Source organism: Balaenoptera ricei, chromosome 16, assembly GCF_028023285.1.
Source record: "Balaenoptera ricei isolate mBalRic1 chromosome 16, mBalRic1.hap2, whole genome shotgun sequence".
Taxonomy (NCBI): Eukaryota; Metazoa; Chordata; class Mammalia; order Artiodactyla; family Balaenopteridae; genus Balaenoptera; species Balaenoptera ricei.
Genome location: NC_082654.1, coordinates 62,616,095 through 62,634,682, shown reverse-complemented (window position 1 = coordinate 62,634,682; position 18,588 = coordinate 62,616,095). Strand labels below are relative to the sequence as shown.

The following is an 18,588-nucleotide window of genomic DNA, read 5'->3' as shown; positions in this document are numbered from 1 at the left end:
AAGAGAAGAGAGGACCTGGGGAATGTGTGGGATCATTTTAAGGACCAGGACTTGAAGTGGCTTATATCACTTTAACCTACATCCGCACAGGTCAGAACCTGGTCACTGGCCCAACCTAACTGCAGGAGGGGCTGGGGAAGGTAGAGGGCATGTGGATACCTGGTGAGCACCAAGTTTCTGCCAGTTGTTTCCCTAGAATTTCACCCACACAATATATTATGGAACATTTGGTTCTTCAATATAGTATGGGAAAAAGTGGCACCACGCATCATTTTGATTTGCCTTTATATGGTTTCTTTAGGCAATTGGCCTCAACCTTTTTCTGCTATAATACCCATGGCAGATTATGTTCACACTCAAGACACACTCCAATGGACTTGCCCAAATTTTCCCAAAATCCAAAAAACACTTTGTAGGAAAGCCCTAAGACTTTTAAAATTTTGGCTGTTATTCATAAAAACATATAAAGGCATGTGAGTAACAATATAAAATTAGCCGTATGAAGATCTTTGCCAGCTGTGGTGTGGAATGGATTGGCAGCCGTTCTGTGCAGTGTCCTAGGCTCTCTGTAACACTACCTCCACTCTCGTTCATGAAAGCACAAGCCAAGCGAGGGAGAAAGGTAGAATTATAAGAACCTTGCATCCATTGCAGTTCTTTTCAAAAGCAATTTTTTTTTTTTTGGCAAATTTTGATGCTTTAACTATTCTTAGTGACCTCACCATTAATTGTAATCTGTGGTGTTTTGTTCAGTAAAGGCCTTTATGTGTTAAATGAAAGGCTTGGAGGATGGATGTACAAGGCACATGTGCTAGAATGGAGGGTTTGTGTAGGAGGAGACCTGGAATTTGGCTGGCATTGAGGGGTGATGTCAGACAGCAGAATGGTAAGCTAAAGGGGGGTGAGGACTTTTGTTTGGTAGCCAGTAAGGATCCCGTAAAGTTGGAGGGGCAAACTGGTTTTATCTCACATGCCAGCTCTAATGGATTGGCACTGCACTGAGAAGGCTTATGAGGCTACATTTAGTCTCAGCTGAAAAGAGGACAATGACTGATTAGTGATGTCTGCCCCAGGCATAGGACTGCTGAGTGGAATGTGTACCATTTATTTGACATCCCTGTGCTGAAGGTTATTGAGTGGGCTAAGCTACGAGAGTCAGGGTGATAAAGTTTGGCGGGGCCATCACTAACCTGGGAGGCAGGAGACCTATGTAGTGGTTCAAGTTTTGTCACCATCCAGTTATGCCTTGGTCAAGCACTTCCCTTCTCTGAACCTGAATTGCTATAGATGAAAAATGAGGAAGGGTGGATTAGAAAATTTCCAAGCCCTTTCCAATCCTGACGTTCTGCAGTTTTAGGGCAAAAGCCATGTTTTTCATGACTGGTGGGGTAGTATACAGGACAGATTTCTCTTGGACCTTTCCGAAAGAAATGCACACTTGCACAGTTGAAGGCAAGTACAGCTAGAGTTGGAAAGCCGAGCTGCTTTGTGTAAGGCTGCTGGCCTGAGTCCCTGCTGACAGCATGATTTTGTCCTGGGGGCAAAATCCACTGGCATTCAACTTGACCTCAGCCTGACAGATCTGAGGCCTGATGCCTCTGTTCACCACAGCCAGAGTGGAGCTGGCTACTCCGCAGGGGTCCATTGTACCCCGTGGCTTCTGTCATTCTGCAGCCACACTCCTGTCAGCGCACTCAGCACTTCCTGGAGATGCGGGGCCGTATGGAATTTGTGAGCAGCTCTGGCCTATAGGGAAGCTGGGGAGAGAGCATCCTTAAGGGTTCTGCCTATGGTGTTTCTGGGTCTCTCTCCGGCTGCTCTGCTGCTTCAGGGCTACAGGTGACTGCAGTGCCTGGGACAGGGAAAGTCAGCAAGTTTATCCCCAGATGAGGCTGAGAGTGAGGATGAGATGCCCAGAGCCAAATGCTATCCGTAAATGAGCAGATGTTGGCTCTGCCTGAGGGGTGTTTCTAGCTGTGGTCAGATCAGGTTATCACCCTGGTATTTTTAGGGGACTGAGACCCCCACCCCACTGCAACCATTCCAGTACTTGCCACTAGTCACAAGCCACAGAGTCTGCTGCATCTGTAAAGACAGGGTGAGTGGTTCCTTAGTAGGACCATTTATCACAACTTGGGCTTGGATTAAGCATTTCACTAGCATCTTATTGAATTCCTCATGACCACTGAGTATACAGTAGATGCTGTAAGTGTCCCATTTATAAATAATGAAACCACTCAAGTTTAAGTTCCTTTCCTAAGGTCACAGGGCTTCAAAGTCAATATGTAAAAGCAAAGAAGTCAAGACAGTCACTGTATAATTTGTTCAGGCTTTTCCAAAATGTCTGTCTGTGTCTCTATATCTGTCTCTCTGTCTCTGTCTCTTTCCCTCTCTCTCTATATATATATAAAATCAATGGCATGTTAATCATCTTCCTCACTAACATGGGGGAAGAGAAACTACAAGAAACTCAGCCAATTCTTAAACACAGTTATGAATCCATTCATTCACCTCACAAACGTTATGAGCCCTGCCACGTGCCAGGCGCTGTGGGTGCAGCAGAGAACAGGAATGCTGTCCAAGGAAGGAACCAGGGATCCTCCTGGAGTCCTCTGTTGCCCTCCTTCACCCTGCCTATTGTTTATGAATTCTTTTTTTTTTTTTTACTGTGGAAAATAGACATACCATAAAATGTACTATTTTAACCATTTTTAAGTGCACAGTTCAGTGGCATTAAGTGCATTCATGTTGTTGTGCCACCTTCACCACTATCCATCTCCAGAACTTTTTCATTTTCCCAAACTGACACTATGTCCTCATTAAACACCAACTCCCCATTTCCCCTCCCCCCAGGGCCAGGCAACAACCCTTCTCCTTTCTGTCTCTACGAATTTGGCTCCTCTAGGTACCTCATGTATGTTGAATCGTACGGGATTTGTCCTTTTGTGTCTGGCTTATTTCACTTCATAAGCATACTGTCCTCAAGGCTCATCCACGCTATGCAAGTCACAGGCACCACGCGGGTTTCCCTAAGGTTTCACGTGTCTGTCCTTCCTCTGTCCACTCCGTCCCTGCTTGCTCAGGCCGCCTCCTCTCTCCTGGACCAGTGCAGAAGGGACAGGCTGCTCTCCCGGACTCCAGTCCTTCCTTCTTCCGATGCATTTTCCACGCCGCTTCCAAAGTAACCTTACATTTCTCTTTTTAAGCTTCAGATGAGATTTTAAAGCTTATTAATTAAAGTGGTACATGGGCATGGTTGTCAAAATTTCAAATCCAAAAGGGTAGAAAGTGAAAAGAATCATCACTTAATGCTCCATTTTTGTAGCTGCGCATCAGCGTTTTTAACCCCTGCCTGGCTTGCTTTCCTTGAGCCAGTGCCCCACAGTTACTCAGCCAGCCCTGTCTGCTGAGACACGCAAGTCGCTTCTCACACGCTGGACTTCCAGAGCTGGGCGCACATCCTTGGCCACGACTCTCGGCCCACGTCCAGGTCGGTTCCAAACAAGGCAACAGACTCCTCACCAGGCTACCTGGCTGCATGCCTGTGGGCCGCCCGCACTCCAGCCTCTGCTGCAGCTCCTGACTGGGCGACGGCTGGAAAGCCCAGAGCAGCGGGTCGGCTCCGACGTGGCCCAGGGCCTAGGGTTCAGCGTGAGAGGCACGGGAGGTACCTGTGCGGATAGGGAGGCTGGGACTGTTCTCGGGGCCCGTATCTGCGCAGCCGTCAGCGTTCTGCACAGGATGTGCGTCTCACACAGCTGAGCAGGCCCTGGTGAAGTGGCTGTGTGCGATGGGGGTAGAGAGTGTGCTGCCCGATACCCCCGCACAGCCAAACGGGGCCGAGGGGCAGCGGGGTCTGTCCCGGCCGGGGCTGGCTCCCTCCGAGTCTGTGGAGGCCCCACCCCCACCAGGCTGGCCTCAGCCCCGTGGTCCACCTCGTGGCTCTGGCCCACAGCTTCTCACGAGTTCTTGGATGCCCACTGCCACTCAGGTGACACATACCTCCACCTTTGGAGCACGTACTCTGGCTCTATCTTGGCTGAGGTTGGACATGTGCCCAAAAGGAAGTTTTAGATGGTTTGTTCTTGGGAGAGGAAGCTGGAGCCCTGGGATGTGAGGGACCTGGGGAGGAATGATAGCCCCGGGCTGCGCAGGGGACCATCCATCAGCCAGGCCTCCATCCACTTCCTCGTTCTCTCATTCCTTCTCTCACTGGTTCATCCATTGGCTCCTGGCCATTTACTCTCTTGTCAGACACTAAGCTCGACAGCCCAAGCCACCTCTGGACGTCCCTCTGTGAAACAGAACCTTGCCTGGACAGGCCACTGGATGGACTCCTGCATCCCCCAAGCAGAGGTCACCTATGAGCACGTGTGCTCCTGCCCTCCGTCTCCACTCTAGGGGATCCAGAGACAACTCACAGAAAGCCCCCTGAGGGCTCCCTTCCCAGGTGTCTGCCGACACGGCATGGCTGGGGCAGCCTCCCGGCCCCCTAGGGCTGCAGCTCATGAGTTAGTTCAGAATTTTCCCACGATGGGCCTCACTGCTCACACCTCTGCCCAAGAGCCTCCTCCGTCTCAGCTCCTGGCCTCCCTCGGCTCAGGCGGCTCCTCCTCCTGCCCAGTGGAAACAGTGTGAGTAGGGCCTGCCACAGCTGAGGCCCCAGTCCCCACTGTGCTCTTGGCCCCGAGCAAGCCAAGGGAGGGGAGTGGAGCTTTGCTGCCTGATGCAACGTCGGGCAGGGCCCATCCCTTATCAGAGCGCCGTTCACAGCAGACCCTGGGACCCCACCCCCCCACAGGAGGCAGCGGCGGGCCCAGGGCCTGCCTGGGAGCCATCCAAGTAGAAAACTGTTCTCTTGTGAAGGCCCCTTGCCAGGTCACGAGGGAGGCCTGAGCAGAAAGGCCTCCGAGGGGAGAGCCGGGTAGGGGAGCTGGTGCCTAGAGTTTCGGGCCTCAGATCGCAGCCTGCTTTCTTTCCAGTGCTCCCTCACTGAGATTGCCTGGGATGCCTTCGCTGGTTTCTGCCCTCCCTACTGTTAGCACATAGCTGGAGACACTTGGAACTGAAAGCCACAAGGCCTAGTTTCTTTATCCTCAAAAAGGCATCCCGGGTTGATATAATTAAAGAGACTGATGTATGTGAAGCCCCAAGCGCCAAGGTTTGCCCATAGTACACACTCGTAGCACACACAAGTAGTATATACGTGTAGTATCCACTCAGCCCATGCTTGTAGTACACACTCAGGGCATATAATCAGTGCACACCCACAGCACAGGTCACAGCGCACACATATGCTTCACCCAGGGAACAAGGGCTTTTTCTTCTTCCTCTTTGTATTTTCCATCAACTTAGAATGATTAAGCATCTCACAGTGGGCTAAGTGCTTTGGAAAAGGCATCCATCTATTCATTCTACAAAAATTATGAGACACCTACTATGCCTGGTGCACATGGAGCAGGGCATTGGGCATATGAAGATGAAGCAGACAGAGAGCTCTCCCCTCAGGGAGCTCACATTCCAGTGACTGAAACAGGCAGCAAACAAGCACATTTCCATCCCGGAAGGAAATAAAGCAGGGTGCTGAGAGGGAACATGATAGGGAGAGGGGAGATGGTCAACATTAAGTCAGTGGTCAGGAAAGGACTCCGGAGGAGGGGACATTTGAGCTGAGTACTGAGTATAACTGGGCCCAGGACGGCTGCCCCACTCGCCACTGCATACAGGCAGAGCTGGGCTGGCACACGCCCCTGGCCTTCTTCAGCACTGACCCTGGTGCCCTGGAAATATGACCTCCACTGGCATCCCAGCAGGGACGTACCACCTTTTCCTTTGGCTGTCACAATTTCCTTTTGCTGGTGTTGGGGGGAGGAAAGGTATCAAGTACTCCCCTGGGAGATGGCATCCGTCAAGAAAAGGAAGAGATTTTTCATTCTTCCCATGAGCTACGTAAGGGGGGCGCCACAGGTTTGGGGAGGGAGGTAGCACAGAGTTTTGTCCAGTGTCACAGATATCACAGACACACTTCTTGCAAAGGGCCTCCTGCAGGCCAGGTTCTACCTGAGTGACCCCCATCCCAGCCCTGTCCTCGTCCCTCATGACCCGTGACCTCCTGGCATCTGTGACCCTCTGCTACCCCCGGGTCTAAACCTCTCTCGCCTGCCTGCCCACTTGCCTGCTGGCCTGCCAAACCTAACCCTAGGGGTAGCCTGCCTGGGCAGGGCAAAGGAGCCAACAGCCTGCCTGCGGTTCCATTTGGAGGGAGTTTTCACCCTTGTGTCTTCCTTTTAGGGCAATGTCGTGAAGGTTCTCAGGAATCTGGTATTATTCGGGGGGTGAGGGGGCTGGGACAGTGACTCAAAAATAGAAACAGTGCCCGGAAGGGAGGGGAGGAGAAGGTTCAGGATCTTTGTCATCGAGGCAGCCAAAGTTCTAAATCTTACCAAAGATGTTAGACCCAAAAGAGAGAGGACAGTGAACGCAACTCCCCCTGGGCCACACCTGCCTTTTCTCCCTCTCCCATGTACCAGATCCTGCTCCTCACAGCAACTTTATGCAGTAGGAACCACCCTTTCCATGCTACCAGTGAAGAAAGTGAGGCCCAGAGAGGTTAAGTCACTTATACAATGCCACACAGCATGGTAGACATGCAGAAAGGACGAGAGCCCAGGACTTTTTGTCCTAGCTCCTTCTGCTTCCCTCACATCATCAGACCCAGGCAACTCTCAGCTGGGAGCCGAGAGGGAAGAAAGCCAGGATTTCAATGCTTTGTGCTCTGCAGACTCAGTACTGGGGCTCACCCTCCCAGCAAGATAGGTGGCCTCGTATCCCACCACAGGCTAAACTGGGTGCATGGGGAACATGGCCCTGCCCGGCATTCTGCAAATGAATGCTGACAGCCTTCCAGGCACCAGCTTCAACGGGTTGACTCACCAGTGGTTTGCTGGGCAGCTGATATGTGGTGGGTGCCATTCTAGACGCTGGTCCTGACTTCAGAGAACTTGCAGTCTGGGAATGGGAGACAGACAGACCATCAGCTGGAAATCCCAACCACATGTGCTATGGCGGGGGTGGGGAGGGGGTGTCACTGTGGAACATCAAGAGGCTGGAATGACGTAGATCTGGGAGGGGTGATCAGGCTACTGCTGGAGGAACCTTGGGCAAATTAATTAATCTCTCTCAACCTCAGTTTCCTCATCTGTAAAATGGGATGGTCGCTACCTAATAGGGCTTTTGTGAAATGAGGAAATGCAAATCAAGTGCTTAGCATGACACCAGGCATAGAGTAGTAACTTTATAAATTTCAATAAATTTCATCTACCCATATCCTTCTAGTTGACTCTTTCAACCAGAGTGTAAGCCCCATGAGGGCATGGGCCAGGTCTGCTTGTGCACTGCTGTATTGCCTGTGCCTAGAATGGCACATAGTAGGTGCTCAGAAAATATTTGTTTAATGAGTGCATAGGAAATGGCCCAGAAGAATTAGGAAGAGGCAAAAATATTCAGTTGCTCTTGAACTGGCCTTGCAGCCCTCTTCCCTCCTGGCTCCTCTCCAACTACCCACACTCACAAAGCACCCCAGCATTCTGCCAGGGAGAGCTGCCCACTGCCCTACCACCACTCTGCCCTGCACAGCTGAGGAACTCCACTGCAGCTGCCAGGGTACACATCTGTCTTCTCACAAGCCTCACTGCTTTCTCCAGAGGGTAGATTTTCTGGCTGTCCCTAAAGCCACTTCCATTGTGTGATGAAGGTACAGCCCTGGGACCCTCCTTTCTGCCCTCCCACTCCCCCATGTCATCAGCTTGGAAGAAATCCATCTTTCCCAGAAAGAAGGATGGTCCTGGATGTCCTGCACAAGGTCACAATAAGATTTTTCCAAACTTGGAGCAGACTGTCTCCCATGGATGAGGGTCCTCGTGGAGAAAGGGACAGACTTTTGGAAGAGGAGGTTGTGCTGGAATCTTGGGGCTTGTGGTACGGGACAGTGTGTGTGTGATGGTGAGGACGAGTGAAAGAAATGGTGATTCAGGCTCCACTGGGCAATGGTGTTTTTACTCCACCTTTAAAAAATATATACACTTTGCGTTAAGAGTCATTTATTCCTTTAACCATTCTGTCATTTAGCAGCCATGCATGAGTGTCTCCTGTGTGCCTGGCCCAGTGCTAAGGGATAATGAGGGACCCAGACAAACTCCCCGCCCTCCACAAAGGGATGATCAGCATTGAACAAGTCATTACAAGTGGGCCTGCTTTATGACAAAGTCTCAGGTGCCAAAGGGAGTCTTTGTACTGTGGCGGGGCCGAGGGGGCCCTAACCTATCCCAGGGAAGCTGCCTGACAAAGCTGAGACCTGAAGGCCGAGGCCATGTGAAGGATTTTGTTAGAATTCACATGCTATGGTGGAAAACCTTTAATTTTTAAAAATTTATACATCCAGGACTTCCCTAGTAGCACAATGGTTAAGAATCCACCTGCCAATGCAGGGGACACCGGTTCAATCCCCGGTCCGGGAAGATCCCACATGCCACAGAACAACTAAGCCCATGTGCCACAACTACTGAGCCTGCGCTCTAGAGCCCGCGAGCCACAACTACTGAAGCCCGCGCACCTAGAGCCCATGCTCCGCAACAAGAGAAGCCACCGCAATGAGAAGCCCATGCACCACAACGAAGAGTAGCCCCCGCTCATCGCAACTAGAGAAAGCCCGTGCGCAGCAACGAAGACCCAACGCAGCCAAAAAAAACAAAAACAAAAATTATACATCTGCATGGTAAAATTTCTAATAGTGCACAATGTTACACAGCAAACGTTAAGACTCACCCCACCCTTCTCTCCTGACCTACCCGTCCCTTTGTTACAGGCCTTGTGACTGTGTCACAGTCCACTTTTCTCTCCCTTAATTTTTTTTTTTTCAAATGGGATCATACTACATCAGAGGTTCTCAACCTGGGATGATTTTGCACCTCCCCCCTGCCCAGAGGACACTTGACAATGTCTGGAGATATTTTTGATCGTCACATCTGAGCAAAGGGGATTCTACTGTTATCTAATGAGTAGAGGCCAAGGATGCTGTTAAACATCCTACAAGGCACAGGACAATCCCCACAACAAAGAATTATCTGATCTAAAATGTTATTGGTGCTGACATAAAAAAGAACGAAGTAATGCCATTTGCAGCAACATGGATGGACCTAGATTGTCATACTGAGTGAAGTAAGTCAGACAGAGAAAGACAAATATCATACGATATTGATTATGTATGGAATATAAAAAAAGCGTACAAATGAACTTATTTACAAAACAGAAATAGGGTCACAGATGTAGAAAACAAACTGATGGTTACCAAGGGGGAAAGCGGGGGGATAAATTGGGAGATTGGGATTGACATATACACCCTACTATATATAAAATAGATAACTAATAAGGACATACTGTATAGCACAGGGAACTCTGTAATGACCTATATGGAAAAAGAATCTTAAAAAGAGTGGATATATGTATACGTATAACTGATTCACTCTGCTGTACAGCAGAAACTAACACAACATTGTAAATCAACTATACTCGAATAAAAATTTTTTAAAAAGTCAATAGTGCTGAGGCTAAGAAACCCTATCCTATATAAACACACTATGTCTGCAGCTTGCTTATCTATAATATATATACATTATTTATACATAAAATTATAACATATTGGGTTGGCCAAAAAGTTCATTTGGGTTTTTCTGTAACATCTTATGGAAAAACCCGAGCGAACTTTTTGGCCAGCCCAATATATAGTAGATTATTCACGTCAGCATTAGTAGATCCACCACATTATTCTTTGTGGCTGCATAATAATCCATTGCTTGCTCCATCATATTTTATTTAGATTGTTTCACTCTTTTGCTATTGCAAACATGTTTATCGCAAGGAGTATTCTTTTCATCCACTTGCCTTTCAGTCATGTGTGAGGTCAAAGGAAGTGAGGATGGAAGTGACATGGACGAATCAGAAGGTTCATTGGTATTTTGAATGACCTCATTTCAAGTCTCTGGGGCATAGTCCATTGGGAGAGTGGGTCTGGGGTTCTGGCACAACAGGGCTGTGGTCCCCAAAAGTCTGGTGGAAAAGCTCCTGTTTGTTCTCATCTACAGACAAGGGTGTCCTGACCACTCATCTCTCCACAGGACCAGGTGTCCCCCACCTGAACGACGAGCCAGGTCCTGAGTGATGGCCCCAAGCTGAGTGCCCACGGCCCCACCCTTCCCCATGGAGAAAGGACTCACTTTGCCCCAGGACTGCCGACACTTTCTGCACAGCCTGAGAATGAGGAGCAAATATGCCCTTTTCCTGGCTTTTGTGGTGGTGGTTTTTGTCTTCATTGAAAAGGAAAATAAAATCATATCAAGGTGAGGGATGCAAGCACAAGTCTTCCCTATCAAGGTGGGGTGGGTGGGGGCAGAGAGGTAGCTATAGGGCTCTCTGTGGACCTACAAAGGCAATCCCTCAACCAGTAATCATCAGACCTCTCCTGTGCCCAGGCAGTAGGTCATGCCCATGTCCTCATGACTGCACAGCTGTGAGACTTGGGCTCCAGACTCAGGCAATTTGAGTTGGAATCCTGATTCTGGCACTTTTTTTTTTTTTTTTTTTTTTTGGCCGCAGCGCACATCTTTCAGGATCTTAGTCCCCCCACCAGGGATCGAACCCATGACTCCTGCAGTGGAAGTATGGAGTCCTAACCACTGGACCGCCAGGGAATTCCCCTGATTCTGGCCCTTTCTAGCTGTGACAGCTTAGACAAATTATTTCACTTTTCTGTCTTAAGTCCCTCTTCTGTAAAATGTGACTAATGATGGGGCCTGCCTTGTTGTAAAGATTAAATAAGAACATGTAAAAGCATTTAGCCCTGTGCCTGACACACAGTTGGTGTCCTGTACTTGCTGGCCGTGGTTATTACTATTAATTAACTTCCTGGCCTAGGATGATGCCTCACATTAACAGCATATCTCCTATACCAATCTGAAGTCATGGATGAGGGTGAGGCAGGGTCCTGGTACAGATACCCTGGTGGGCAGGGCTGCCATGTTCAGCTGCCCAGGTTGTGCACTGTTCAACTCCAGGGGTGTGCACTCACAACGGCTACGCTGGGAATGCTGCCCCCTAGAGTTGGCAGTGCACCGCTGTGTGCAGTGGCCCTGCTAGTGGGCCTGCTAGACACAGAAAGATTTCACAGACCTTCTCTCCCAAGCACAACCCCTGCAAGAAAGCATCAACCAGGATGGGTAGGTTAGGAATAGGGCTATGTAGTAGGCACTATGTCAGTGCCCTGCCTGGGTTCCTTAGCATGGACTGCTCTAGTTTGTGCCTACTGGGTCCTACTGCAAGCTTCTGCAACTCTCCACCTGAGGGCATTCTCTCCACCTGCACACTGGCAAGCCACAAGTCCTGGGCAGTAAATGCCTCTGGGAGCAGCCCGCAGTCAAGGCCAGCTGGGAGCTTCACACCCCTTGGGTAGAGAATCCTGAGGTGTGATCTATCTACCCCATCTCCTGGGGTTCCTCCAGCAGAGCGATTCGGCCACAGGGGTAGCCTGCTCACCCTTATGGACTTCCTCTCCTCCCTGCCTCACTTCCCTACCCCTCTACCCGTTCTTCCTGTGATCAAGTCCCAAATAAACTACTTACACTCAAATCCTTGTCTCAAAGTCGGCTTCTGGGTGATTATCCTGGGATGCTCCTCAGGGTGGCACAGGGGATGGAGTCCCCAGTCAGTCACTGACCCCGGTATCCCTCTGTTCTCACAGGGTCTCGGACAAACTGAAGCAGATCCCCCAATCCCTGGTAGATGCCAATAGCACCGACCCAGCCCTAGTCTTGGCCGAGAACGCATCCCTCCTGTCCCTGAGTGAGCTGGATTCGGCCTTCACGCAGCTGCAGAGCCGCCTGCGAAACCTCAGTCTGCAGCTGGGCGTGGCGCCGGCAGAGGAGGCTGCGGAGGAGACCGCAGAGTGGGAGCCGGAGCAGCAGCCGGAGTCCCGCCCACCCGCCGAGGCCCCGCCCCGGCGCCACTTGCTCCTCATGGCCACCACCCGCACGGGCTCCTCGTTTGTGGGCGAGTTCTTCAATCAGCAGGGCAACATCTTCTACCTCTTCGAGCCGCTGTGGCACATCGAGCGCACGGTGTCCTTCGAGCAGGGCGGCGCCAACGCCGCGGGCTCGGCCCTGGTATACCGCGACGTGCTCAAGCAGCTCTTCCTGTGCGACCTGTACCTCCTGGAGCATTTCATCATCCCGGCACCCGAGGATCACCTGACCCAGTTCGTGTTCCGCCGGGGCTCCAGCCGCTCCCTCTGCGAGGACCCCGTCTGCACGCCCCTCGTCAAGAAGGTCTTCGAGAAGTACCCCTGCAAGAACCGCCGCTGCGGCCTCCTCAACATGACGCTGGCCGCCGAGGCCTGCCGCCGCAAGGAGCACATGGCAATCAAGGCCGTCCGCATACGGCAGCTGGAGTTCCTGCAGCCGCTGGCCGAGGACCCCCGCCTGGACCTCCGCGTCATCCAGCTGGTGCGCGATCCCCGCGCTGTGCTGGCCTCCCGCATGGTGGCCTTCGCCGACAAGTACGAGACCTGGAAGAAGTGGCTGGCCAAGGGACAGGACCAGCTGAGGGAGGAGGAGGTGCAGCGGCTGAAGGGCAACTGTGAGAGCATCCGCCAGTCCGCTGAGCTGGGCCTGAGGCAGCCGGCCTGGCTGCGGGGCCGCTACATGCTGGTGCGCTACGAGGACGTGGCCCTTAGGCCGCTGCAGAAGGCCCAGGAGATGTACCGCTTTGCAGGCATTCCCCTGACCCCGCAGGTGGAGGACTGGATCCAGAAGAACACCCAGGCGGCGCACGACGGCATCTACTCCACGCAGAAGAACTCCTCGGAGCAGTTTGAGAAGTGGCGCTTCAGCATGCCCTTCAAGCTAGCGCAGGTGGTACAGGCTGCCTGCGGCCCCGCCATGCGCCTCTTCGGCTACAAGCTTGTGCAGGACGCCGCCTCACTCTCCAACCGCTCCGTCAGCCTGCTGGAGGAGCGCGGCACCTTCTGGGTCACGTAGGGGACCCGGGGCGTTGAGCACCCCTCCTGGTGAAAGTCCCGCCTTGCCTGCCTCACCCAGGCCAGCTGGGAGACTGCAGCGCCGCCGCAGGGGTGGGCAGGAAGACGTGCAGGGCGTAGGTGGCGCCTGCGCTGTAGAAGTAGGCCCCCAGCCCGCTCGCTTCCCCGCCCCAGCTGTGGGCCTGGAGCTTCCCGCTGAGAACAGGACAGTGGCCGGTCCTTTTGAGGGCTGTCAAACCCAGACCTAGGGGGCTGTGGTCTCCTGAGCAGGCCCAGGCAGGCCCGAGCCTATTGACAAGCCTTTCTCTTCTCTCTCTCCCTCTCTCTCTCTCTCTCTCACACACACATATACACACACAGAAATATACATGAAACACACATAGGTGCCTGTAGACCCTGTGGGTCAGAGTCCACAAATATTTAACAACCGAAAGGGGTTTCAGACACTGACTAGTCACAGTCAGACCCCCTGCTGTACTCAGTGTCAACCTTTCAGTTTCTGAATTTCTCCATAATCCAGTGTAGCATCTGGGTGGGTCCCTGGGGAGAGGTGAAATCAGCTCTATATAGAGCTACAAAACAAACATACACATATAAAGACAAATACCTACACTCACACCACACGCACAGGCAGAAGAACATAAAAACACAAACACACACACACACAAAATCTTCCCTGTTGCTTTATGCTTTATCTGTATCACACACCTAAAGAAAAGCCTCTGGTTACCTTTTTAGAGTTATTCGGGGAAGGGGGAATGATATACGGTCATGGGCCATGACCCTGTTCCCCATCCAAGTTTGAGGCTGAACGGTGGATACAGAACTGCCAAGTCCATGGCCTCTGCCCACCTTAGATTCTCGTGGCTACCTCCCCTGACCCATTCATGTCCTTGCTGCTAGCAGGCAGCATGGTTTGAAATGGCATGGCTGACCCTCGTGTGATCGCAGCCCGAAGGCCCTGTCCTAGCTCAATTGGCTCCCCAAGAGCAGGTCCGTATTTGAAAGCTGCCTCAAGCCTGACAGGCAGGAGCATCGGTGGTCCCTGGAGGCAAAAGGCAGCTCGTGAGTCCTGTCATTTCCAGCCAGGCCTCTGTGGGGCAAGGCCCAGAAGGAAATACAGAGTGCTCTTGAGGGAGAAGTCACATCAGGATACCCCGTCCCCTGAGAAGACAGGGGAAAGAGGTCAGCCACATGGTTGGTCGTCATGGTTATGTGGTTAGTGTCTGGAATTCCTCATTTAGGGCTCTGGGAAGAGTATTGCTCAATGTGGGATGGGGTGAGTGTTTTTATTTTTTATTTTTTTTAAGTTATTTATGGTTTGGTTTCTTGTGGCTGTGTTTTCAGGTTTGTTTCTGCAGGAGTGCTGCTTGGAAGCATTGTGGGCTTGAGGGGCTGAGGGGGGCCGGGAAGACCAGTGGGGAGCACTTTGGCTCCTGCTGGAGGAAGAGGAGGAGGAGCCTTCCCCCAGAAGGACCAGAGCCGAGGTGGCCACATGGCAGCCCACAGTGCCCCACGGGCTTTTCTGTTTGATCCCACGTGGAACAAATCTCAGAAACCAGTGGCGTTCTTTGCTGAGTGTCCAGAGGCAGCATAAATTAGCAATCCTCACCCCCACCCCAAGAAGAGGCCAGATTTGAACATCTCTCCCAGGTCCTAACATATTTCCTGGGGCGTCAGGGACCTATGACCAAGCAGCAGATGTCCCCACAGTGGAAGCATTTCCCCCATTCCCACCCCAAACTGGGGAGCAGAACTCAGTACCACCTCAGAACTTGCAGAAAGCATCAGCAGTTCACTAAGGGCTGTTTCTGATTTCCTGGACAACCTCTGTATCAGATCCGTCTCATTGTCAAGCCCAGAGGGCTGAGTTTTGTTTTGAGTATTATGGGGAGCAGGGAAATACAGGATCTGGGTCCAGCTAGTGTTGCCATAGGGAAGAGGGGGGTGTGTCCTGGCAGGAAGCCAGCCTTTGAAAAGGTGAGGACAGTGGCCATCTTGTGGGATCCATTACAGTCAGTGCGTTTGAGCTGCTGGGTCTCCATCACCATGGATTCAGCCAGTCGAGGAAGTCTCTAGGTTTTCCATTCCAAGAATAAATTGTGCCGGGAAATGGCTCTAATTTGGGGTCCAAAGGGACTCCAGCTCTGAAAACTTGATCCTGGGGCAGAGTGGGGCCAGGATGGTTCTGGCAGGCCCAGAAGTACTGGCCATTCTTCCCCAGCCCTTGCCCTGCTCCCTCCACTGTTCCCCACCTGGGGGTGGTAGGGGGCAGGCACCTCTATCCAAGGCCCTTTCTGGTTCCTGGGGCCCTCCTAGTGTGGACTGCAGACTTCTTCCTTCTTCCCTTCCTATGCCTCTGGGGCCAAGGCCTCCACCCCTGAGCTCTGAGGACTATGCCGAGAATGGACCTTTGGGACTTCTCAGGACATTAACAATTTGTACACTGCAGGTTGACTTAATTTATTTATTTTGTGAAAAAGAAGAGACAGAAAATATTTTATTTTTTGCATGGACTCAAAGCTGTACCCAAATCAAAAAACACAATAATAATAGAAACCATTCACTTCGTACATACAAGGACACTCCAAGACGATTCAGAATACACGAGAGGACAAAACTGAGAGCGTGAGAGTCACGATGGCCGCGGGGTATTTTTTTAGCTCGGTTTCCTCTTGTTGATTTGAAGATGTGACAGTAAGGCCCTTTCTGCTATATTATCTTTGTCCAGGTATCTGAAATAGGACACAACTCAAGAGAGTGTTGCCTTGGGCTCAGCAATGCTCTGGGAACCCTTGGGGTTTAGGGAGGAGAAGGAGGGATGACGACTGACTCTACACTCCCATGGGACCTGGTTGGAGTAACGCGTGAGGGGTTTTCAGCAGGGAGCTGCGCTAGGGGAGGTGGTCCAGCTGGGAGCTAGTGCCTCCTTTTCCAGCAAGGCCAGCCCTGGTTTCTCTGCTCCCTCTGGCCCCCACGAGCCTTCCCCTCCACAGCACCCACCTGCCCGGAGACAGAGGGAGTGTTGAGGCCTCACCTCCGCCCACCGCCAGCTTCCCCGGAACAAGAGGCTCATTCAGCAATGAGCGTTTATTCGTTTTTCTTTTTCTTCATGAAGACCTCTTTAGCCCAGCCTATAAAAATAGTTCAGAACATTCCAGGCCTTGGTGAGACAGGGCAGTGTCCAACACCCTCAGGCTGTCGCCACTGCTGCCCATTCCTGGCTTCTCCTCTGGGCCTTGTTTATAAACCTTGGAGTGGATGAGGACATGGGGGGAAGGGTCTTTGGGAGCAGGATTTTTTGGGGAGACAGGATTCCTGAGTCCCATGAAGAGGGAAAAAGAAGAAGCAGATGTGCAGATCTCTGTAGCACGGCCATTGCAGGTTATCACCAACTTATTACTAAGGTTGAGAGACATAAGCAAATTCTAGCCCTCTGTCCCTTTATGTGATGCACTCACTTGAAAATAAGTAACTAAATGAACAGGAAAAAAAAAATGTTTGTCTGCCAGCACCCTCAGCCTGGGAGCTATGCCAGAGGCTGGTCTAATGGGGCAGCTGCTGACCAAACCCTTAAGAGCAGAGGACCCAACCAACCCATTACAAGAACATCTTTCCCTCCACCTCTGCTTTCTGAACGAGCTCCAGGAGGTCCCTGTCCCAGAAGACGTATGCTTGGCCTAGAGAGCAGACAGGAGATGTAAGCATCAGATGGTCTGGTCCTGACCCTGAAGGTCTCTTCCAGCCCTGATTGACTATGAGGCCCTGGATTATGAAGGACAGGGGCAGAAGACTGGATGGCTGTGTCCCCAAGGCAGTCCTCTCCCACTCCCATCCCCAAAGGCTGAAAGCAAAGGTGGGTCCCAGAGGGATGGGTTCCTGAGGCAGGGAGAGTGGGGTGGGGGAACAGATGCCTGCAGAGGATGCTCCTTCTTTAAACTTGTGCAGTCTGACGAGCTTCAAGGAGTGGATCTTGTTAGTCTGCACAAATTTAAAGAAGGAGCGTCCTCTGAGTTCCAAAGTTAATGGGTTTGCCTGTGAAGATTCCTAGCACATGGTCCAGCTAGAAGGGAGGGAGGCGGCCCAGGGTTTCCTGAATGTAGCCACATGGCCTTTCAACTGCCCAGGGTTTCAGAAGAGTGGAAGCTGCTCTTTACCTCAAAAGGATGAAGCAGAATTGGCAGCTCAGATGTCTTAAGAACTTCAAGATCCTAGGGTCTTGTGACCTTTGTCATTCCATACTGTGCATGGGGGACTAATTAGTTATGTGTTTCCAAGATTACATGGTGCCATCTTCAGGGCCTAGCTCATATTGTAGACCAGGTATTTTATTTGTATTTATTTGTCAAATAAAATGACCGATGTTCCCGGCTTCTTCTAACATTGGGCTTGAACTGGTCACCCCCTAAAGTCTCCCTTTCATCTGTACTTTCTAGGCCAAGTCTGCCTGGCTCCCCTTCTCCCTCCTGGTTCCTGCAAACTCTTTTTGCCAAGAATTTTGGCCCTCTGTCATGTTTCGTGGCCGCATAGTACAGGATACCCCTTCATGGCCATACGTGGCCATGGTATGTACATATGTGTCCGCACGTGTGTATGTGTAACATGTAGCTCAGCCTGCTTGGCCATGTTGCTCCCAGCCCCCTTGCCATCAATGTCCCAGATGTTCTTGTCGTGGCTACAATCTCCTGGAAACACAGGGGCTGCCTTCAGAAAGCTGGTGGCCACCACCAGTCAGGATCTTCTCTGCAGAACAGAATGTGAACCCATCACCTGATGGCTTACTTGATTTATTTAATTAAAAATGAAAACGCGCAATGAGCAGAATCTGAAGTGTCTCTGTCCTCTTTTTTGCGTTTATTCTCAGCAGCAATTGGGTTGTAAAAATTTAACAGGAAAATTTGTACGTCAATTATATCTCAATAAAGCTGGAGTGGGGAGGGGAATAGGGGGGAAAAAAAGTAACAGGGAAAAAAATTAGCAGCAGTAGGAAAGGGGTAACTTCCAGCATGAAGCAGGTCAGAAAAACTGCCTACTCTTGAGGGGTGAAAGGCACAAGGGAAGCACGATTAAGTGCAGAGGGTGTGATGAATGTTCTTTTACCAGAATGGCAGAGCTGGTGATAACTGTTTGGAGTTGGCTACAAGGATGAGGTCTGAGAGATAAATACCCAGGCATTGTCGGGCAGGGACAAGAACATTAGCTAAAGGTCAGGGGACCTGGGGACAAGTCCCAGCCTTGCCACTCTCTGGCCCTGTGACCTTGGGCAAGTCATTTGCCTTAATCTGTACCCCAGTTTCCCTTAGAATGAAAGGTGTAATTAGTAGTTGACAAGCATTGTTCCAAAAAAGTCCCTTTAGGGATGGATTCAAGTCAGTTGAAAGGGCAGGCAATGCTCTCACTCGGAGCAACTGTGCGTTGATTCACTTCACATGTTGAAAGAGTGCTTAAGATTTCATCTGGCCTTCAACAAAATCTCGAAAATCACCTGAGATTGCCAAGAACCC

The 18,588-nt window shown here is 51.2% G+C and overlaps 1 protein-coding gene across 2 annotated transcripts in view; it reads left to right on the top strand.

Moving 5' to 3' along the window:
* Positions 1 to 17,899, top strand: part of CHST3 (carbohydrate sulfotransferase 3) — a 41,389-nt gene extending 23,490 nt beyond the window's left edge. For both annotated transcript variants that reach the window (XM_059900393.1, XM_059900394.1), the window contains exons 2-3: positions 10,173 to 10,394; positions 11,792 to 17,899. In XM_059900393.1, coding sequence (XP_059756376.1) covers positions 10,255 to 10,394; positions 11,792 to 13,085 — 1,434 coding nt within the window. In that variant the 5' untranslated portion in view covers positions 10,173 to 10,254 and the 3' untranslated portion in view covers positions 13,086 to 17,899. The remainder of the gene's footprint in view (positions 1 to 10,172; positions 10,395 to 11,791) is intronic.
* The last annotated feature ends 689 nt before the right edge of the window (positions 17,900 to 18,588 follow it).